Source organism: Brienomyrus brachyistius, unplaced genomic scaffold, assembly GCF_023856365.1.
Source record: "Brienomyrus brachyistius isolate T26 unplaced genomic scaffold, BBRACH_0.4 scaffold35, whole genome shotgun sequence".
NCBI lineage: Eukaryota > Metazoa > Chordata > Actinopteri > Osteoglossiformes > Mormyridae > Brienomyrus > Brienomyrus brachyistius.
The window spans coordinates 3828689-3851078 of record NW_026042310.1 but is presented as its reverse complement, the minus strand read 5'-3'; the positions used below and the strand labels follow the sequence as shown (position 1 = coordinate 3851078).

The 22390-nt window shown below is 51.7% G+C and overlaps 1 protein-coding gene across 6 annotated transcripts in view; it reads left to right on the top strand.

Annotated features, from left to right (window-relative positions):
* Positions 1 to 22299, top strand: part of lrch2 (leucine-rich repeats and calponin homology (CH) domain containing 2) — a 24610-nt gene extending 2311 nt beyond the window's left edge. Inside the window, exons 3-22 of one of the 6 annotated variants that reach the window (XM_048997699.1) lie at positions 12387 to 12531; positions 12989 to 13115; positions 13200 to 13305; positions 13401 to 13537; positions 13640 to 13773; positions 14037 to 14124; positions 14209 to 14317; positions 15946 to 16046; positions 16146 to 16213; positions 16314 to 16418; positions 17712 to 17780; positions 18968 to 19033; positions 19178 to 19226; positions 19321 to 19461; positions 19811 to 19864; positions 20499 to 20559; positions 20682 to 20794; positions 20887 to 21024; positions 21115 to 21192; positions 21272 to 22299. In XM_048997699.1, coding sequence (XP_048853656.1) covers positions 12387 to 12531; positions 12989 to 13115; positions 13200 to 13305; positions 13401 to 13537; positions 13640 to 13773; positions 14037 to 14124; positions 14209 to 14317; positions 15946 to 16046; positions 16146 to 16213; positions 16314 to 16418; positions 17712 to 17780; positions 18968 to 19033; positions 19178 to 19226; positions 19321 to 19461; positions 19811 to 19864; positions 20499 to 20559; positions 20682 to 20794; positions 20887 to 21024; positions 21115 to 21192; positions 21272 to 21391 — 2009 coding nt within the window. In that variant the 3' untranslated portion in view covers positions 21392 to 22299. Of the gene's footprint in view, positions 1 to 12386; positions 12532 to 12988; positions 13116 to 13199; positions 13306 to 13400; positions 13538 to 13639; positions 13774 to 14021; positions 14125 to 14208; positions 14318 to 15945; positions 16047 to 16145; positions 16220 to 16313; positions 16419 to 17711; positions 17781 to 18967; positions 19034 to 19177; positions 19227 to 19320; positions 19462 to 19810; positions 19865 to 20498; positions 20560 to 20681; positions 20795 to 20886; positions 21025 to 21114; positions 21193 to 21271 lie in introns of all 6 variants that reach the window. The other 5 variants (XM_048997698.1, XM_048997697.1, XM_048997695.1 and 2 more) reach the window with 5 other exon arrangements.
* The last annotated feature ends 91 nt before the right edge of the window (positions 22300 to 22390 follow it).

Below are 22390 nucleotides of genomic sequence, written 5' to 3'. Positions count from 1 at the left end.
GGACAGAGGGTTTGCCGTCAGCGACTGTTGCAGGGTAATAAAAATGAAGCGCTTTGTTGGTGCCGTCGATTCTGAGCGAAGCATTTCTCCGCCACACAACCCCCCTCCCGCTCCAGCAAACCGTGATGGGGATGCGCTGCTTATTTAGCGCACATTGATGGCTTTATTACCGAATCTGCTTTATTACCTGTCTGCATCTTGCGGACAATTCACCTGTTTTAATGTTGGTCATTTGCATGCATTTAGCGTGTGATACAAAGGTTCTAGTGTCAAGAGTGATTAACGATTCTTAATTGCTATATCGCATTAGTTTAATCGAAATATTTTAATAAAACTGTCGATTTCAGTTGCGAGAAAGGTTTCGTTGTGTAAGTTATGCACCAGGATGAGCGCAGAAAAGAATAGGGGCGTTAATTGTGTGTGGGAGCCTCTGCAGGAGGCTTTGTCCCGGTAACGTACAATAAAAACGCTTAATGTACGCTGGTACCGTTTCGGCGGGGTGGAGAATGGAGGTTTTAGTGGGAGCCGCGTGCTTAGCGTGAGTAGCGGCTGTTGTCTGAGGCTCTGCCCGGTCAGCTGTCTCTCTGCACGTCTGTCCGTCTCCCACCGAGCGAGAGCTTTGCTCGCTGACCGGCGCGCAAAAAACGTTCGCGCCCAGCTACCCGCTGCACTGCTGCCGTGGGGGGACCGCGTTCCTAGTTTCGAATTGGTCTTGGCCCTGGAGGAAGTAGGATGTCCTCGTCCCCCACCCCCTCGCCCCCCCCCCCTCAATCCAGGCCATCTGGAGCTCCACACATGGAGACAGGGTTGTCTGAGAGTCAGCTGCGCAAAAAGCGGGGAGGACAGTCATTCCAGACAGTCAGAAGCTTTGTGCTGGGCCAGCTTACAGAATAGTCTACACAGCCTCTGAGGCTCAATACTGCCTTGCATGAGGCGAGACTGAATGAGTCTCCTTTGTCTTGTAAGGGCAGCTCTTAAATCAGTCAGGTTCTAAAGGCAGAGGCTGAACCGGGGGGTTCTGAATTGTATCTTCGTACAGCAGACGCACCAGATCCCATATCGCTGTTCTCGGTCGAGTCGATGCCGGGTCCCTGTGTTCATCACGCTGGTCGGGCCCTTTCTCTGCACGCCGCTGGTAATTCCGAAGTTCAGAAGTCATTACAGGAAGTTCCAGCCCTATTTATAGATGCGGCCGCCCACAAAGTCACCATTGTTCGCTTCCGAGTCTGCTTTTAGTGTTCGAATGCGAGGGCCTCGGTCGACTGTGGTGGCTTGTTTTGGGTGGGAGTGTTGTGTCTCCCATGGTATTGGTGTGACGGTGTGTACTGGGAGCCCTTTTGTGAGGCCGTGGTTTGGCACCCGCCCCCGTGTGGACTACCTGTCCACACTGCGCACTGTGCTCCACTGGATTATCTCCAGTGAGGGGATTTCTGAGCTGCCTCGTTTGCGCCGTGAAACTTACTCCTGTAAAGCGTGGCTCTCTCTCGAGCGGATAACACGGCACGTCGTCCCGTATCACCGCCTGTGCCCGCCCACTGCTGTGGGTCGCCGCCGTGTTCCTCGCGGCCCTGGATCAGTGTCTCCGAGGCACCGTCAGCGGCGTGAGTGTGAAATGGGTTTCGGCATTCTCGGCAGTGCGGGGTGAGTGCGATTAATCCCTGACCCGCAGGGAGGATGTTGTAGATGGCACCCTGTCTGTGCTGGTGTCTGACGGTGGCTGCATCTTCTCTCCAGCGTCTCAGCCTCCACGTTGTTCTCCATTCTTCTTCTCCACATATTCCTTGGTATCCATATCTTCTCCGGTATCTGTGTCTCCTTCAACTATGTCTTCCTTCCATGTCTTCCGTGGTATCCAGGTCCTCCTTGGTATCGGTTTCTTCTTGGGCACCTTTGTCCTTCCTCCTCATCTTCCCTCATTCCCGTAACTGTCTATTGGAATCTCTGTCCTCCCTCTGGCAGCCAGTTTCCTTTGTGTGCCGGTGAGGCTCGGCTGTGTGAGACGTCTTCCTTGCTTGTTACGTGGTTCCTCCCCGGGAGGCGCTGTGGTAATGAGTGCAGGGTTTCCAGCAGCTGGCTATGGGGATTTGTAGCTATCTGTTCCTAAAACAGAAGGCAGGAAATTACCCTTCAGTGGGTAATGCACAGAATCCCCATCACTTACACTTCTGCCAACAGAAACGTATTTGGAGAGCCGCCTTTCCAGAATGAGGCCTGATGCCCCTCGATGCTATTGCTAGGAAGGTGCCAGCTAACACTGTGGGGGGGAATGACTAGCATTATGACCTTGCTGGCTAATGCTAACACTGTGGGAGACCAGCTGATGCTAACACTGTGGGAGACCAGCTGATGCTAACACTAAGAATGTGCTGGTTGACGCTAACACTGTGGGAGACCAGCTGATGCTAACACTAAGAGTGTGCTGGCTAATGCTAACACTGTGGGAGACCAGCTGATGCTAACACTAAGAGTGTGCTGGCTAATGCTAACACTGTGGGAGACCAGCTGATACTAACACTAAGAGTGTGCTGGCTAATGCTAACACTGTGGGAGACCAGCTGATGCTAACACTAAGAATGTACTGGCTAATGCTAACACTGTGGGAGACCAGCTGATACTAACACTAAGAGTGTGCTGGTTAATGCTAACACTGTGGGAGACCAGCTGATGCTAACACTAAGAATGTGCTGGCTAATGTTAACACTGTGGGAGACCAGCTGATGCTAACACTAAGAATGTGCTGGCTAATGTTAACACTGTGGGAGACCAGCTGATGCTAACACTAAGAATGTACTGGCTAATGCTAACACTGTGGGAGACCAGCTGATGCTAACACTAAGAGTGTGCTGGCTAATGCTAACACTGGGAGACCAGCTGATGCTAACACTAAGAGTGTGCTGGCTAATGCTAACACTGGGAGACCAGCTGATGCTAACACTAAGAATGTGATGGCTAATGCTAACACTGTGGGAGACCAGCTGATGCTAACACTAAGAGTGTGCTGGTTGACGCTAACACTGTGGGAGACCAGCTGATGCTAACACTAAGAGTGTGCTGGCTAATGCTAACACTGGGAGACCAGATGATTCTAACACTAAGAGTGTGCTGGCTAATGCTAACATTGTGGGGGACCAGCTGATGCTAACACTAAGAACATGCTGGCTAATGCTACCACTGTGGGAGACCAGCTGATGCTAACACTAAGAGTGTGCTGGTTGACGCTAACACTGTGGGAGACCAGCTGATGCTAACACTAAGAGTGTGCTGGCTAATGCTAACACTGGGAGACCAGATGATACTAACACTAAGAGTGTGCTGGCTAATGCTAACGTTGTGGGGGACCAGCTGATGCTAACACTAAGAGTGTGCTGGCTAATGCTAACACTGGGAGACCAGCTGATGCTAACACTAAGAATGTGATGGCTAATGCTAACACTGTGGGAGACCAGCTGATGCTAACACTAAGAGTGTGCTGGTTGACGCTAACACTGTGGGAGACCAGCTGATGCTAACACTAAGAGTGTGCTGGCTAATGCTAACACTGGGAGACCAGATGATTCTAACACTAAGAGTGTGCTGGCTAATGCTAACATTGTGGGGGACCAGCTGATGCTAACACTAAGAACATGCTGGCTAATGCTACCACTGTGGGAGACCAGCTGATGCTAACACTAAGAGTGTGCTGGTTGACGCTAACACTGTGGGAGACCAGCTGATGCTAACACTAAGAGTGTGCTGGCTAATGCTAACACTGGGAGACCAGATGATACTAACACTAAGAGTGTGCTGGCTAATGCTAACGTTGTGGGGGACCAGCTGATGCTAACACTAAGAGTGTGCTGGCTAATGCTAACACTGGGAGACCAGCTGATGCTAACACTAAGAATGTGATGGCTAATGCTAACACTGTGGGAGACCAGCTGATGCTAACACTAAGAGTGTGCTGGTTGACGCTAACATTGTGGGAGACCAGCTGATGCTAACACTAAGAGTGTGCTGGCTAATGCTAACACTGGGAGACCAGATGATTCTAACACTAAGAGTGTGCTGGCTAATGCTAACATTGTGGGGGACCAGCTGATGCTAACACTAAGAACATGCTGGCTAATGCTACCACTGTGGGAGACCAGCTGATGCTAACACTAAGAGTGTGCTGGTTGACGCTAACACTGTGGGAGACCAGCTGATGCTAACACTAAGAGTGTGCTGGCTAATGCTAACACTGGGAGACCAGATGATACTAACACTAAGAGTGTGCTGGCTAATGCTAACGTTGTGGGGGACCAGCTGATGCTAACACTAAGAGTGTGCTGGTTTATGCTAACACTGTGGGAGACCAACTGATGCTAACACTAAACCTAGCTATGTACTTCAATGTCGTTTTGGCAATACAATGTGTTATGATGCGCAATCACCACGGTGATCACCATTTCAGTATCCCGCCTGTGCAGGGTACTTGATTTGAACTTTATAGTTTTTTCTGAACCCATCCACAATGAGATCTTGGCAAATAAGATTGGCAAATAAATTTGATGCTGTGGGGTTGTTCAACAGGATGAATTATGCAGTTACTGCCATGCTTTGCACCACTCCACACTTCAAATGCTGTAAATTAAAAATTTGTATTTGTGTATTTCTGTTAATAGTAAATGTCAGAACCATATAATGTTGTCCGTGGAATGTTTGCGTTTCTATAGCATGTAAACGTGCGTGTTGTTTAAATTATTGTCTGTGCCGCTTATAGTATTAAACCAATAATGGCTGTTAATGAAGAGAGCAAGTTCCATTTTAAGAGGGCCGTCATCTCCTTTAATAACATGACTCGCACTCACCACAGTATGTTTATTTACCTTCTCTATGTGGGTCTGCTGCATCGAAAACCTTCTGCAAACTCTAGTGTTGTGGCATGACGGACAAGGTAGTGGCACCATTTTAAGTATGCAAAAGATTGTTATGGGCGCGTGTTCGATTTAGTTTTATCTGGATGTTTGGAGTATGCAGCCAGCCTGGCTAATGCTAACACTGTCCGGGGACCAGGTGATGCTAGCACTAGCAGTGTGCTGGTTGATCGAAGAACTGAGGAGACTGACTGAACCTAAGGCTGATACGCTGCTGGCAAAGCCTTCACCCATGATAGGAGACACAGACCCAGAGCCCCACTAGTGAGACTGTAGGGTGAAAAACACCCCTCCCCCCATCCAGAATGAAAAGCGTCTTTACGAATGGTCTCATCGTGTTGCTATTCATGGTGTCAGGGCTGTGATTTTACATGTGACTGGATCTTGATGCATCTGTTCTTTATTCAGCATGAAACATCAGGAAGAAATGGACTGATAACATAAATGACCGTCGGCATAAGTTAATATTGCTATATTGATCTTTTTATTATTAATAATAATTAATGGGTGGTCATGTGACTCGGGAGGCACGTCTGCCAGCAGCCGCCGCTCTCGTAAAGCCTCCCTTGTTCCTTGGAAGCGCAGACCTCCTCGTTCATCATGAAGTCCCCCGAGGCCGTGTGCTGCGAGCTTCCGTCTTAACATATGCCAGCCTCCTCCTGATCCTACTTTGTGGCTGTCATCAAACGCTAATTATTTTTCCGAGTGCTGATCCCCGTAGCATTTTTGTGTAGAAACATGAGCCACGAAAATACCTCAGCGTTGGTTCATGACCCGATGGATTGGAGGCTTCAGCGAAGGTACTGGGAACGTGGTCTTTTGTTTGAACTAAGCCTCGCTCTCCCTGAGTCAACGTTTGTCCTGCGTTCTTACTCGACGCGCCGAATTCTTGGGTGTTCAGCGAGGGTCCGCTCTCACAGCCTTCCGTTCGCAGTGTGGTGTCATTTGATGGGAATGTTTATCTGTGCTGGGCGGATTTCTGAAACCAGTTACGCGTGTCCCCAGTAAACGGTGCCGCCACATTCATTCAGTCTGTTACCAGCAGAGGTTCATTTCTCCGTTACCTGTTCAGGATCTGTCCCCCAGTCTGTCTGGTACCGGGGGCAGGCCAGGCCGTGGGCAGTTGGGCAGTCATAGCACGGTGGTTTGCGGCTTGATGTGCATCCCAGGAATGCCAGGATTAAGTCCCCCCCTTGACTAACCAATCCCGTGGCCCCATTTTCTTCCACTTCTGTCCCTCCTCTCATTCAGATATAACTGCTTTCTGAATCGGCAGCCGATTGGTCGGAAGACTCCAGAATACGGGTATGACGGAGCAGTGGATGGTGACGGTCTTGTCATTTGCAGTCGCGCTGTTGTTGACTCCGGTGCATTCGGTGACGCTCTTCTGCGGGTCGGTGCGAATAGCAGGCACTAAGGGAGCGGAGCACGCACTGGGGAGCACGACGGCACCCCCGTGGCCGGAACCGCACACGGGATACGGCAGATACGTCTATAGCGTCCAATAACCTCGACGCTGATGAAAAATTGCTAACAATAACTTCCTAACGTAGCCAGTGGCAGCGGCTGGTGACGTACTGTCAGGCAAAAGCTCTCGGCAGGCAGCTAATTAAAATGTAAATTAGCAATAAATACTAAGATGAACTGAAATACACTATTAGCTGAAATACATGTAGTGTCTCTGCGACTGCTGTATCGTGGGTTTGAATGGCGTGAAGGTGCTTTCCTGCAGTTTCTACAGTGGGTGCGAAGGTGTGATTATATTCCTTTTCTTCACTGTCGGCTCATTAGCCCTGGGTTGTGTTTTTTCTGTTGCTATGAGCCGGCGTGAGCCAAATTGGAGTATTTGCATAAACGTTCTGGCTTTCTTCATGCCCTCTAGTCGCTGTGGGTGGCCTCTCTCCCCCATTTTAAGGAAGATTAATTATTATTCCTCTAAGACCGAGAACCTCAAGCTTCCTAATAAACACGAACCGCGTATCCTGGGTTCATTATGTGTCGGATACATTTGGGGAGGCTTTGAAACGAGGTATCAGGGAGCCAGAGATTTTGAGTCCCTGGAGGTCCGAACGTTACCCTCCCTTCCTTCATGGTGTGATCTACCTGCTTGGGAGACGTATGGCTGCAGATCACTATTACATGGCACATGTGCAATAATCACCAGGGCTTAGGATAAGAGATGAAACATTTGTCGTGTCACTAACGTGGACGTCGACTTATGCTGACGGCAGTATGGCTAAAGTATTAAAAAGAGCTGCATTGTGATGCCCAAAAGTTAGTAATCTGTATAAATTCATCCTAGCCTTTTATTAAATTTGGTTAGCAGTTGGTTAGCTGCGTGGATCTGTCGGTAAGCCCCGCTGGTGGGGCTCTGGGTGGGGTGGAGGTCCGGCCTCTGCGCTCGGTCGGGTCGGCGCCGGATGCCGGCCCCCCTGCTCTGTGAGGCTCTTTTGTTTTTGTCTTCGTTTGGTTCTCCCCGCGTCGCCGCGTACTGATTGGCCGCGCCCCTTTCCGGTCACGCTCGTCAGCTGAGGTCAGCACCTTGGCTTGTATCTTCTCCCCCCCCCCCCGCCCCTCCCTCATTGAATCGGCATGGTATGACGGTTTTGTGGAGGTCAGTTTGCTATTACTGTGACCATATTACTACATGGTGCAGCTGCTCAGAACCCCCCCCCCCCCCCTAAAGTAAGCATCCATCTCAATCCGTGCCTCTGACTGCTTTCTGGGGACCGTCCCAGTGTTATTTCCTGCCGCCCATCCCTGCCTAAGGGCCCCGTGTCCTTTAATCACTGCTGCCGTGCCGAGCCCTGGGCGGGATCGATCCCTTCCTTCCTGGTGCCGCGCCTGACTCCCCCCCTGCTTTCGTGGAAGCTTCGGCTCAGTCTCAGAGATCATCGAGCTGTAGGTCTGTCTGAAAACGAGAGCTTCTCGTCTAAACGTGAAGGCCACGGTAAAACAGGCCCGAGGGGGAGGACCTGGAGGATGTCCTGCATCTGGCCGGTTTTTTTTATCTGGGTTAAAGTACATCGCTAACATGACGGTTTTGTCTCCTGCTCTAGTTTAGCGGGTCCCTCGGTACTAATGGGCTTTTAGTGCATCGGCGGGGAATTTGGCTCCGTGTCGCAAGAAATGAGGTTACCGGCGGCACGCCTCGGTGATTCTCGATCCCGCTCTGTGTGCCGTCGCCGTCCTGCGGGCTCAGTGAACGGGCCGGGACAGATGGCCGACTAAAAGGGGGAAAGTACCGGTGACACACCGCGCCCGCATCACTGCCCCGAGCTCTGATTGGCTGGCTGATTGGCTCATGTGTAAAGAATCTACAACGCTTCATTCATAAAAAAGCACGCAGCACGCCTCACTGTCTGCGGGCGAGCGTTTCGACGCTTTATTCACTGCACCGCCGTGGTAAACTGGTCATAACCAGACACATGCTGAAGATCTAGCGAATCTAAAATGGAAAATTGCATGCCGTTTGTTTCCGGTTTTCCCGTGCGGGCTGCTGTGTCCTTGAGCAGGAAGTGAGCCGGAATTTTCACTGCTGTTAAAATAGTCTTTACCCAAGGAGCAGCTTAGTGCGCGTTCACCTTGTAGGGGAGTCTCCCTCGCTTCTCGGGCAGATGGTTCCGTGAGGGATGCAACCCTTACTCCCCTCCCGAGCTTTCTAAAGCCCCCCATCCCCCCCCGGCTCAGCACTGAGGGTGATTACCCTCTAGACAGTCCTCTCTCGGGTAATTTCAAGGTCCGGCGGCCGTGAGCCGATCGTGGCAGCCTCCTGGGACAGGAGCACGTTACAGTCACGAAATAGCGTGCGATCGCGCGTGTATGACGGACGGCAAGATGATCACTGATGGCTTCTTATCGCGGAAAAGCTCCTTATTGGGAATTATATGCAATTTTAACCCCCTCATAGTCACTGCCGTGGCGAGTGAGTCGGTGTTGGGGGGGGCGTCTGCCAGTTAGCACCCTGAAAGAGGCACTGGGGGGTGGTGAATTTATGGGGGGGGGGCTTTATGAATGATACATCACAATGATGGGTCTCATCAGTCCTGACTTTCTTTTCTATGGGTGGCAGGGGAGGAGGGGGCTCTGTCTCTCACTGTCTGTCTGTGTGCGTTTGTGTCTGTGTGGTCATGTAATTATCACTTTATGCGAACCAGATGTCCCCACAATGCGATAAAAGCCTGTTATTTTGACGTAGTGGGGACCATTTTTTCAGTCCCCACAAGGGGAAATTCAGTTTCATAAAAATCTGGAAAAAGAAAGTGAAATAGCCAAAAGTCTAGTATTTAGTTTGGTTACTTAAGGTTATGGCTGGGTGGGGTTGTCATAATTAGGGTTAGGGTTATGCCCATGGAAATGAATGGAGAGTCCCCACAATGTTTGTGTGTGTTTGTATGTGAGAGAGAGAGAGAGGAGGGGGGGCACGATTCTCCACAGCCTTCCCTGCATCTGTCTTTTTGTGGGTGTCAGTGCAGGTTGGGGGGGCTCTGTCGGGGGGTGGGGTGGGGGGTCTTTGTTATCAGTGACAGCTCTGCTGAATGACTCGGGCTTCCCCAGGCAAACATCGGCCCCCCCCAGGCAAACATCGGCCCCAGATACAAACTCCCAGTCTGTCCCCTGACTGCCGCTGGTGAGGAAATAAAGCTTCTGGAACCTTCTTTGCCTGCCGCTTCCAGTCTCCTTCGGGCCCTTAGGAGCTTTTGCACGCTGAGCAGCTGTATTAAGAGCGAGGGTTGTTCCTCCCTGGTCACGGCACGGTCACACGGCCCGAAAACCGCCCCGGTCCCCTTCCTGTGTGCCGATGATGGGCGAGCCCTGGCTGTGTGGACCTGTGTCACCCTGCTTCCTGTGCCGACCGCACTGGGGTTACCCGTGTTCCTGCCTGCTCTTGCACAGCCGAAAGCCATGGTTTTGGCCTGAGACCTGCAGTTTTTTTTTTGTCAATAACCATCCAGAAAGTTTGAAAGGCCAAAATCAACCCTTAAATCCCCCAAAAGAATCGACCCCTCCCCATCCCGTGTTTAGTAACCGTGATCCCTACCCCTCCTCGTCTGACTAATGAAAGGACGGCGTGTTCAGGGGCCCGGGGGCCAGAGGGCAACCGTCAGCACAGGAAGGAAACGCAGAGGAAATCCTCGAGCGGCGGTTTGCTAACGCTGGGAAAACATCGCGGGCTTGGGTCCGCTTTGGCCAGATGGCGGACGGAGCGCGCTCAGTAACGGGGGGGTGGCTGTCACCATGGCCGCGGTCATAAACTCCAGATATCTGTATTAATTAGCCAGTTTCTCTATACTGCCCCCTGTCTGTGGAGCTTCTCGCTAACGCCTGTATCTCCCCCTCTGTCTCAATCTTCAAATCCTGTATTCACACCGTCCTTTTTCCCCCAATCTTTCCAGCTCCCCCCCCCCCACTCTGCCATCTCCACCTTGACCCCTCCCGTTGACCCCTGCTCATCCTGTTTAGATCTTAGATCTGCTTATCACTGTCTGTCTGTCTGTCTATCTGTTCGTGTTTGTCACTCTCACGGCGTATTCTGTGTTGTTGAATATCTTTGGGTTCCAAAAAGCACAGTATAAATCATTATTAATAAATTAAGAATAAATTGTTATCAATTTACAACAGGGGTAGCACAAGTCTCAACGACTGTGTGGGAATAAGCAGGCTGTCATTTCCTCTTACACACTTCCCCCTTAATGCTCTGTGGTCATCTAGTGATGTCTGAGCAGCCATCTTCGATCTGCGGTCGGCCAGTGATGCCTAGCGAGCACGTCGCCTCTGCTCCATATCCATGGTAATGGGGTTCATGTGGCCGGCGCTGGCATTCTCCGCACTGTTTCCAGGGCAACGTCTCTAGGAGGTCTCCAGGTTCGAGTCCCTCACTTGCCTTTCTGGATCAGTCAGTTCCTTCACACTGATGTGTGCATCTTACATAAGCAATCTGCCCGTATGTGTTACAGCGGTTCTTCGGCCACTGCGCCACCTGCTGTACCGCGGCGGTACCGAAACCCGGCATCGTGCCTGCAGGTGAGCCTGAGAAGGCAGCAGAAGGTGAGGACCTTCAGGCGATCGGCTACAGGCAGAACCTGTGAAGCACCTTCTGCTCCGTGCTCCGTATTTAATCTGCCTGACCTCGTTTTGGGTTTTTGAGCACGAGCGGAATGCCGGGTTTTTCGAGGCCCAGTTCGCGTCGGAGCAGAGCTCCGTGGCACAGGCGGTGTCCGAGGGAGACACTGAAGCGAATCGCTGATTAATCAGAGTGACAGACACTGTGATACTGGTGACAGTGTGACTGACTGACAGACGAGGAAGCCGCAGACGATGCTGTTTATGGAGCCACACGTTCGAGTCGTCTGACGTCTCTCCTACACCGCATCCTCCTCATGCCACCAGTGCTGGCGCACGTCAGGCCTGCAGAGCCGAGGGGGAATTCCAGCTGGGGGGCGTCAGGTGTAATACGCTGAGATTCAGTCGGGGGACGCTGCCAGTGTGCAGCGGGACTGAGCAGGGGCTCGGTTACCACGGCAATGAGACGGTGGTGATTTCTGTTACCCAGACTGGGTGTTACCACTGTGGGGACCCTGCATTACCGGTTACACTCCGCTATACGTCTGTGAACCCCCCCCCCCCTTTACTATGCTACCTGACTGAAGGATCTAAAATTAAGCCATGGCTGAGAACACGTAGGCTGTGTGTGTGGTTGTGAGTGCATGCGCGTGCATGTATGCATGTGTGGTTGTGAGTGCATGCGCGTGCATGTATGCATGTGTGGTTGTGAGTGCATGTGCGTGCATGTGTGTGTGCATGTATATGTGTGCTTGTGAGTGCATACGCGTGCATGTATGCATGTGTGTGTGCATGTATATGTGTGCTTGTGTGTGCATACGTCTGCATGGATGCATGTTTGTGCGTGCATGCGTTTGCGTGCATGTATGCCCATGCATGCATGCGTGCGTGAGCTTGCTTGCCCCTTCCCCCCCAGTAGCTCTGACAGTGCTGCTCAGCGCTTCTCCCATGACGGCGACGGGAGGCGGAGTTCTGCCCTATTGGGCCGCTAGCGGGTTCCTCCTGGAAGCACCCAATGGCCGTGTAGGATGAGCCCGGGGAAGGGGCTTGAGAGAGGAAGGTTTACATTGCCGGAATTCCCAAATCTACAACGGGAAGTGATTTGGGACCTGCTGAAGGAATCCAGTTCACACATCAGTGTTTAATTTACAGCAAGGAATGATTGTGGTTTGTCACACGTGTGTGTCGGTGTGTCTGTTGCTTTTCAGGACGACTCATGGGGGCAGATGGGCAGACCTGGGGGGGGGTTGGAATTCGCTGGAAGCCTCTTGCCGTTTCCCTGTGAAGCTCCGAGTCACGCGGGTCATTACCACATTGTCCGTTTGGGCTTGTCCTGTGAGGGCGACAGCGTGAGGCTGCAGCTGTCCATCACTGCCACTCTCTCTGCATGAGTCACTCCATCGAGACCCCTGTGCCTGTTTGTCCCAGACCTCTCGAGGAACCGACTGACGGAGGTCCCCCCGGAAGTGTGCCACTTCGCCCCGCTGGAATCCCTGAACCTTTATCATAACTGCATCAAGAGCATCCCAGAAGGCATCATCAACCTGCAGATGCTCACCTACCTGAACGTCAGGTCAGGATCTCCATCCAGGTCCTCTTTAGAACCGAGTCCATTAGATTCTAGACTGATTAATGATTAATGTCGCACTGGGTATGATTGGTAGGGGTTGAAATCTCACGGCCCTCCGTGTCTGGGTCAGCACTGCGACTCTGTCTGGCGTCCTGATGTTGATTTAGCATTTGCATGGTCTGCCATGTTGTTTTTTATGGAAATAAGGCAAAGCATCTTGCCTGCGTGACATCTGTCAGACCTGTACGGGGAGCTGTGACCTCCACATCCTGGCGGGGGTCAAGCGGCCCCTCAGGGAGCCCTGCCGGTTCCCCATACTCATACGTGTTCAGACTCGTCCCGGCATGTTTGTCTTGGCTCCATGTCCTTGTGAGTGTCGTTGCCATGGCGCTGTTGGGTTCCCGCACCGAGGCGTGTGGCCGTTCTGACCTCCCGCCGGTTCTCCCCGGACCCTCTTCAGCCGGAACCTTCTCTCCACGCTGCCCAAGTTCCTGTTCAACTTGCCGCTGAAGGTGCTGGTTGTCAGCAACAACAAGTTGGTGTCCGTTCCGGAGGAAATCGGCCGGTGCAAGGACCTCATGGAGCTGGTGAGCGGGGAGACACCGTGGGGGGGGCGTGTGGCGCATACCGGGTCACGCGGCCGGTTCTGACGGGCTGCCCCCCCTCCCCAGGATATTAGCTGTAATGAGATCCAGGCGCTGCCCCCTCAGATGGGAAAGCTGAATGCCCTTCGGGAGTTCAACGTACGGAAGAACAGTCTAGAAGTGCTTCCCGAAGGTGAGCACTACCCCTCCATCTCCACTGCTCCGCCAGTGCCCCCCCCCCCCCCGCCACCTCTCCATTTGCCCCTCACTCCCCTCTCCTACCTCCAGAGCTGGCCGACCTGCCCCTCGTCAAACTCGACTTCTCCTGCAACAAGATCTCGGAGATCCCTCCCGCGTACCGGAAGCTGAGGCAGCTGCAGCTCATCGTCCTGGATAACAACCCCCTCCGGTCCCCACCTGCGCAGGTGGGCGCCCCGCGCAGTCAGAGCGGCAGCGCCACCTTGTGGCCGGAGCCGGTTGTGCGGCCAGATTCCCCTGAGTGCTCGGTGTCTCTCCTCTCTCTCCAGGTCTGCCTGAAGGGGATGGTGCATCTGTTCAAGTACCTGAACATCCAGGCCTGCAGGACGGACAAGAAGCTGGACTCCCTGGACCTGCCATCCCTGGGGAAGCGGAGCCTCCTTCCCCAGCCTCTGACAGACAGGTACCATCCTCCTCATGTCATGAGGTGGCACTTTCATGGTGTCCCTGAGGTTTGGGGGCCCCCTGTTGGCCAGAAACAGCGACTACATTAAATATTAACTATACACACTCCTTATTTATGAGATGCTGAAGAGGCATGTTCTGCTAACAAGCTAGCACGAGCTTTGAAATTCTGAACCCACGCAAAATTTGGGGGGGGGCTGAGGTTGATAGTTATTTAATATTTATAGTCCTGCTTGTGTCGTTTGGATTATCCTCGTTAAGCATGGAGGATTTTTACCCGAGCAAGAGCCACGGGGCTGATTCGGGGATCGGGAGCGACAATGGCGACAAGAGGCTGTCCACCACGGAGGTACGGTAAACCGCGTGGCGCCCGGCCCATCCCGCGGGCCATGCAGCCACGCCCCCTCACCGCCGACCGCCCGTCTCCCCACAGCCCTCCGACGACGACACAGTGAGCCTTCACTCCCAGGTGTCTGAGACGGCACGGGAGCAGCTCCGCCCCGAGGCCCAACCGCCGGCCAGCCGGCCCGACAGCCTCAAAGGTGCAGTGCGGCTCCGGCCGGCAGCTTCTCCTAAGAACATAAGAAGTTTACAAACGAGAGGAGGCCGTTCGGCCCATCAAGCTCGTTCTGGGAGAACTTAACTAATAGCTCAGAGTTATTAAAATCTTATCTAGCTCTGGTCTAAAGGAACCCAGCTTGTTAGCTTGTGCTACACTAACAGGAAGACTATTCCATACTCTAACTACACACTGTGTAAAGAAGTGCTTCCTCAGATTCATTTTGAAATGTTCTCCCGCTAATTTCCACCTATGGCCACGAGTTCTAGTATTTAAACTAATACTGAAATAGCCATTCGGCTGAAGAGCATCCAGACCTGTTAGAATCTTATATACCTGGATCATGTCCCCCCCTTAGTCTCCTTCGCTCGAGGCTAAACAGATTCAGCTCAGCTAACCTCTCCTCATAAGACATTCCTCTAAGACCAGGAATCATTGTCGTAGCCCTACGTTGCACCTTTTCCAAGGCAGCAATGTCCTTCTTAAGGTATGGTGACCAAACCCGCACACAATATTCTAGGTGAGGTCTTACCAAGGAATTATATAATCGTAGCATCACCTCCATCGACCTAAACTCCACATACCTAGAGATGTAACCCAGAATTGTATTGGCCTTTTTTAGATTAGTGATTTCAGCTTTTAGAGCTCTTTTGTAGTTAAAATATTTCAAGAAACCTTTAATGTCATCCGTAGCCTCCAGTGCAATCTTCCTTTCGACATTCCACTTAGTGAGTCTAAAACTCAACCCATACACTTAAATTCTCCTGCTTATTCTCACATCATTAGTTAATTTCCATTTATGGACCAGAGCCCCTTTCCTCCTGACTTTATTCTTAATTTCCGTAGTAAACCACCTTGGTTGCAGTTTCCTAGATTTAGTTTTGCTGGAAACAGGTATGAAGTCCACTGAAGCACAACAATGTGCTTTTAGAAAATTCCCATGCCTCTTCTACCGTTTTGCTATTTTAACTCCATCAAGTTTACGGTTTCTAGTTTCAGTCTCTTGCCATTAAAGTTAGCCTTCCTAACATTGTATGCTTTTTGTTTCGGACTTTGCTCTTCAGACGTCGAAATTAACCTGGAATTTAACCATGTTTTGATCACTGCCGTCCAGTGGTTCTAAAACCTCAAGTTTTCCGATCCTATCCTAGCTACTGGAGAAAACGAGATCAAGAAGAGCTTCTCCACTGGTAGGAGTTTTAACAAACTAAGTAAAAAAAAACTATCCGGTATTAATTCCACCAGTGTCCCACTGTATCCCAGGTAAATTAAAATCACCCATAACCACCACCTAATTTTTATTACTCACCATCCTGATATCGTTGTCATACAACATACATTATACAACATGCTACCAGTGCACGAACACACAAATATACTCTCAAACAATCCCAAACAAGGCAGGGTGCTGCAAAAGACCACCCCTCACAGACCACTTACAACCCGGTCTTGCCTGCCTGTCCATCCTTTTGGACACAAGCAGTGCTTATGACTTTCCAGAACATTTAAGTGAGTGTGAATACGGGTGGGTCGCGAGACAACGTTATAACGACTCTGAAGGAGACGGGACCTTGTCTGAGTATGTTTGGTCAAACGCCACTGTCCCTGCAGATCAGGAACCCTACGACTACATAGACCCCAACCCGGAAGAAGACGCAGCCTTGACGGAGGGGGACACGCAGCAGAGCGCCCCCTATGTGTCCTGCATAAAAGTGCGTGCCTCTTATCCATAACAAAATCGCTCCACGATAACCCGGTGGACTTTATATCGGCCTGCCCTCCTCATGTGATCCTTACTGATTTTATTTCAGGAGCTCGAGCTTGTCCTCAACAAGTCGCACCCCGGCAAGGAGACAGACACGTGGAAGGAGGAATCGGGGTCCGGGTTTGTCTAGGATCGCCCCCCGCGGGTCTAAGTTACCTCACAGCCAGCGTCAGCTTTTTTTCAGGGTGCCCTGATGGGTTTCGTTCTGCCGTAGGTCAGAGAAAGGGCACCTGGCTGAGGAAGAGGACGACGAGATCAAGGAGGTCCTGGATCTGAGGAAGATCGCTGTCCAGCTGCTGCAGCAAGAGCAGCAGAACAGGTGAGATGGCCTCTCTGTCTCAGTCTCTCTCTCTGTCTTTCTCTGTGCCTCTCTGTCTCAGTCTCTCTCTCTGTCTTTCCCTGTGCCTCTCTGTCTCAGTCTATCTCTCTGTCTTTCCTTGTGCCTCTCTGTCTCAGTCTGTCTCTCTCCCCGTCTTTCCCTGTGCCTCTCTGTCTCAGTCTCTCTCTCTGTCTTTCTCTGTGCCTCTCTGTCTCAGTCTCTCTCTCTGTCTTTCCCTGTGCCTCTCTGTCTCAGTCTATCTCTCTGTCTTTCCCTGTGCCTCTCTGTCTCAGTCTGTCTCTCTGTCTTTCCTTGTGCCTCTCTGTCTGTCTGTCTCTCTGTCTTTCCCTGTGCCTCTCTGTCTCAGTCTCTCTCCCCGTCTTTCCTTGTGCCTCTCTGTCTCAGTCTGTCTCTCTCCCCGTCTTTCCTTGTGCCTCTCTGTCTCAGTTTGTCTCTCTGTCTTTCTCTGTGCCTCTCTGTCTCAGTCTGTCTCTCTGTCTTTCTCTGTGCCTCTCTGTCTCAGTCTATCTCTCTGTCTTTCCTTGTGCCTCTCTGTCTCAGTCTATCTCTCTGTCTTTCCTTGTGCCTCTCTGTCTCAGTCTGTCTCGCTGTCTTTCTCTGTGCCTCTCTGTCTCAGTCTGTCTCGCTGTCTTTCTCTGTGCCTCTCTGTCTCAGTCTGTCTCCCTGTCTTTCCCTGTGCCTCTCTGTCTCAGTCTGTCTCGCTGTCTTTCCCTGTGCCTCTCTGTCTCAGTCTATCTCTGTCTTTCCCTGTGCCTCTCTTTCTCAGTCTGTCTCTCTCTTTCCCTGTGTCTCTCTGTCTCTCTCTCTGTCTTTCTCTGTGCCTCTCTGTCTCTCTCCCTGTCTTTCCCTGTGCCTCTCTGTCTCAGTCTCTCTCTCTGTCTGTCCCTGTGCCTCTCTGTCTCTCACTCTGCTTCTCTCTCTCTCTCTGTGTCTCTCTCTCTGTCTGTCCCTGTGCCTGTCTCTCTCCTTGTCTCTGTGCCTCTCAGCCTGTGCCTGTCTCTCTCTCTCTGTCTGTCTGTCGCCGTGTCACTCTGTGTCATTCTTTGTGTCCATCTCTCTTCAGTTTGACTGTCTCTCTCTGTGTCTCTCCTCAGTTCCTGTCTCTCTCTCTCTCTCTCTCTCTCTTTCCTGCTGCTATCCCTCTCCTGCTCTGAATCTTGTTAACCCTTCCTTTCCTTCCTACGTACTAACGCGTCGTCCCCTTCTCTCCTCTCCATTCCATCTCCCCTCCCCCCCCCCCTCGCTCTGCTGGCGCTCTGATTGGGCACTCAGGCGGAGGTCACTGATCTGTAGGGCCGAGAGCCTGATCCACCGACGCAGGGCCCCGGGTCGAGCCCACAGGTACTGCACATGTCAAATGGTGTGGGGGGGGGCATCTGTTTCTCAGGTCAGTTCTTTATAGAGATGCATCGATTGATCAGGCAGAGACCAGAATTGGCTGATTATCAGCGTGCTCGACCCAGACCGAAGACCGGCTGATCAGTCTCATGTATTTCCAATACCGCACCGGTCCGTTTTACACATGAACCGCATGTCAGATGCGCAGTGGCGCAGGCAATAGCCTCAAAGCCGCACGCTCGCTCACAGCCGCGCGCTCGCTCACAGTCACACACTAACATGTTATTAGCGTGGAAGTTCTTCACTGTGAGTGATTATGACATAAAGTTTGCAGTTTGTAATACATGTAAAACCAAAGTAAACCACGGGGAACCACGACGACCCCCTGCGCTATAATGTAGTGTGATGGTATGAAAAAGCCTGTTCTTAATATGTCTTACTAGTGATGAAAGAATTGTATGTGCATAATATGCAATGTTGGTATTACTAATATTACCCTGCACCTATTATTATCTGGAAGCGTATAGTACACTTTAGTTTTATTTCGAGGTTTGTAATCTATGGACTTTTTTTATTTAAGACGAGTAAAAAATGAGAAAAAGGTCAACGTCGTGTTATTTGGTGAATTTAAACATACTGGAAAATGATATAAGTAACTGACTTTTTTTTTTAATAAATACGTTTAATTTTTAGCCAAGAAAATTGCAGTCTGTGCATCTCTAGTTCTTTGGTTTGCGTTTTGTGGTATTGATGCCATTGGGAAGTGTGTCTGTGAGTAAAGGCGTGTGCGACTGAATACTGGTGTGTTGGCGATTTCCTGTCTTTGAGGGATTTCCTGTCTGTGAGTGATTTTCTTTTTGTGAGCAAGGGCATGTCTGTGAGGGATTTCCTGTCTGTGAATGATTTCCTGTCTGTAAGCGTGGCAGTAAGTGATTTTCTGTCCTTGCCCGAGTGTGCATCTGTGACTGATCTTTTGTGTTTGATTGAGTCTGCATCTGTGAGTGATTTCCAGTCTTTGAGGGATTTCCAGTCTTTGAGGGATTTCCTGTATGTAAGTGTGGCGGTGTGATTTCCTGTCCTTGAGCCAGTCTGCATCTGTGAGTGATTTCCTGTCTTTGAGTGAGTGTGTGTCTGTGAGTGATTTTCCCGTCTGTGAGCATTGCTGATCAGCGCCTCCCTGCCCCCCCCAGATTCCTTAGTCACACGGGGAGCAGCTCGAACAGCAAACAAAGAGCCGCATCTCAGACGGCCCGGAGGTAGGACTCCACCCCACATTGCACCCCTTCCTAGGGGTGGGGGGGGGGCTGTGTTTTAAGATGCTCTGTTTTTCCACCTGCTATGAGCAGGCATTTCGGTCTTTCTTAAAAACGTATTCATCCTATTCACATTGTGTTTCACAGCCTCTCATTGGACGAGGGAACCCAGACTGGCTCCACCCTCAGGGGCCAGGTATGTTCCTTTCTTTTATTCTACAACAGTGATTATGGAAGCGGTTCTGTGTGTGATTGTGAAGCTCCTCTGTGGCCCGGTCGACGTCCTGCAGGCCCCAGCTTCGGGTCCTGGCGACCCGGCCCAGAAGTCGGAAGCAGCGGATTCCGAGCCGCAGTGGCCTGAAGTCCCGCCCATCCTGAACCAGGGCGACGACCGGAGGCGGAACAAATACCTAAGGAAGGACTATCTGAAGGTACTCAGTAGGGGGTGGATGGTTGGTAGGCGTGTCCTTGCAGCCGGTGCGTTTGTCTGCTGCACAGGTGTTGTTACATGAAGTGGCCACACGGGGCACTCTTTCTGTTTGCATTTGTGTGGAGGAGGTGTGTTGAGTCAGCCAGTGGAATTTAGATCATGAACCAGTCTGTCTGTCATCTTTGGAGAGGATGATTAATATCTTCATTTACTTTAGTCTAGTAAAACATGCTGACACTGTCTCCCCTACGCTGCCTGTATTAAGTATTAAGCTAATGGCCGGGGGGGAGGACTTGGAGATTAAAAAAAAGCTGTTTGGGACGAGTCCTCACTGCACATCTCTGTTTCAGTACAAGTGCCAAAACGCGAGAAGAAGCTCCTGTGCCAAGGACAGTGAGGGCGAGGTGGGAGCCCGTCTGTCTGTGTCCACAGTACCAGTCAAACGTTTGAACACACCAGGTTGCCTACAAAGGAGAGTGATGGTGTCGCATCACATGACCTGGCCACCTGACCTAAACACAGTAGGAATGATTTTAGGGGGCGTTTCAGTGAAGGAAAAGCGGCCAATGAGAGCTCGGCACATATGTGGGGGCCCCCTTCAGGAGAGCTGGGAAAGCATCCCAGGAGGCCACCTCGCGACACTGGCATAGAGGAGACAGTAGGGGGTAAGGGCCTTACTCAAGAGCCCAATCTTGGCATCAATCTGCTGAGTGCGGGATTTGAACCAGCAACCTACTGAGTCCCAACCCACAGAGCTGCTTTTTGTTCCGTGCATAATTCCATATATGTTATTTTATGGTGCTGAGGTCTTTATTCTGAAATGAAGAGAATAGCAATAAGCCTTGGGTAGGTGTGTCCAAACTTTTTGACTGACACTGTGTATTATGACCCATGTGCATCAAACTTGCCCTTATGCTGGTACCCTGGTCTAACAGCTCCTCAGTGAGTCTGTGATTCACGGAAAACCAGCTCAGCGGGCACTCGACAGATGGACAGACGGATCACGCTGCCACATTAACGGGTCGTTTTGTATTACAGGAAGGAGTTCGGTCCGATTTCAGTTCCACCATGTCTGTGTTCGGGTTAAAGCCCAGATCGGGTGAGTGGAGGGTCGTCTTGCTCATCTCTGATGGGGGTTTGTGGTCGTTTCCCTCTCCTCTCCTCTCCTCTCCTCTCCTCACCGGGAACGTGACAGAGTGCTGCGTCTCACTGTCGCCGCAGCATATACCCGCGGCAGCCGGCAGGAATACGCCACCGGTGAGCCAAGCTTCACCATGCGCAGGAAGATGGAGCACCTTCGCGAGGAGATGGAGCAAATCCTGCTGCTGCGGCAGGTGGGCAGCAGGGGGCGCCCTCGCGCTAAGACCGCCGGCTTTAGCTTAGCGCCGCCGCTCCATATGGGTGACTTGTCTCTCGCGTCTCGAAGAACCTGGAGTCCCGGCTGAAGGTGCTGCTGCCGGACGACGTGGGCGCCGCCCTCATGGACGGCGTGGTCCTCTGCCACCTGGCCAATCACATCCGACCGCGCTCGGTGGCCAGCATCCACGTGCCCTCGCCCGCCGTGGTGAGTCCGCGTCTCCTGCTCACGCGCGGCTCCCATGATGGTGATGCCATTTAGACTCAACCTCTCTCCCCCCCCCCCTTCTGCTGGCAGCCCAAGCTCAGCATGGCCAAGTGTCGCAGGAACGTAGAGAACTTCTTGGATGCGTGTAAGAAGCTGGGCGTGCCGCAGGTAATGTCGACAGAGTTGGAGATTAGGGCCCCGCCCCCCCTCCCCCTTGACAATTCATTCTTGACCCCCCCTCCAACAGGATAAGCTGTGTCTGCCCCACCACATCCTGGAGGAGCGAGGCCTCGTCAAGGTCAGCGTCACTGTGCAGGCCCTGCTGGATTTGCCCGCGCTCAAGCCAACGCAGCTCTCCACCGCATGACAGCCCTCCTCCCCCCCGCCGGCAGGGGACTGGGGGGGGGGGGGCGAGGGGGTGGCCGCTTAGATCAGGAAGGGGCCAGGCCCCGACCCCCTCTGCATGACAATTAGTCTGAACTGACCCTTCCTGTTTATGACATTGTTTTGGTAACTGTGTCATTCCTGGATAGAGGGATGGATGGATGGATGGATGGATGGATGGATGGATGGATGGATGGAATCCCTCTTATCCCAAACCGATTTTGACAGTCAGATTACATCAAACGCCACATTTCCATGCCAATCTAAGGGTCAGGTGACGGTGGGCTAGTGTGACCTCAGAAGGTCCGCTTGGAGATGAGCAGTGCCTCTCCGTCAGGTTTCACGCTAAACTGCGATCACCCAGCAGAACCTGCGGGTCGGTCCGGCCCGCGGCCTGCCTCTGCGCTTAAGCTAGGGCCAGGTTTTAATCCGGCAGTCCCTTTTCACGCGGTGTGGACCCAGGAAGGCCAGACGGCGAGGAACCGGCGTCACGATGACTCAGAATCCCGTCACTGAGTCAGCGTCTGACTGTTAACCGTAGTGTTTGTACACAGAAGATTCCCTGCGGGTTAAGAGAAGGGATTAAGTTATTTTTTAAGTCTCAATACTCACCTTTGCACTTGTCTGTATTTTTCTGACTTATTTAACTTTAATACTTTGGATGGCTGGATTTTTGAAAAATATCCGGGACCGAATCCTAATTGTTAATTTAATCCCTATTTATGTATTTATTCCTGTTTTATGAAACACTTTGATTCCGCACGGCCCATGTTTTGAATCATGACGCATCTCACTTTAAAAATGTATATTTTTTTTATTTCTTTAAGTATGTTTTCCCCATTGACATGGGCTCTTCCTATCATCACTGCTCATATGCTTGGTGAGGGCCCCCCCCCCCACCCACCCACCCCATTACCGCCAGACAGCAGTCAAAGCGTCTGACCCACACGCCCCTCGGTGTGTCGGATCACGGCACGGACCC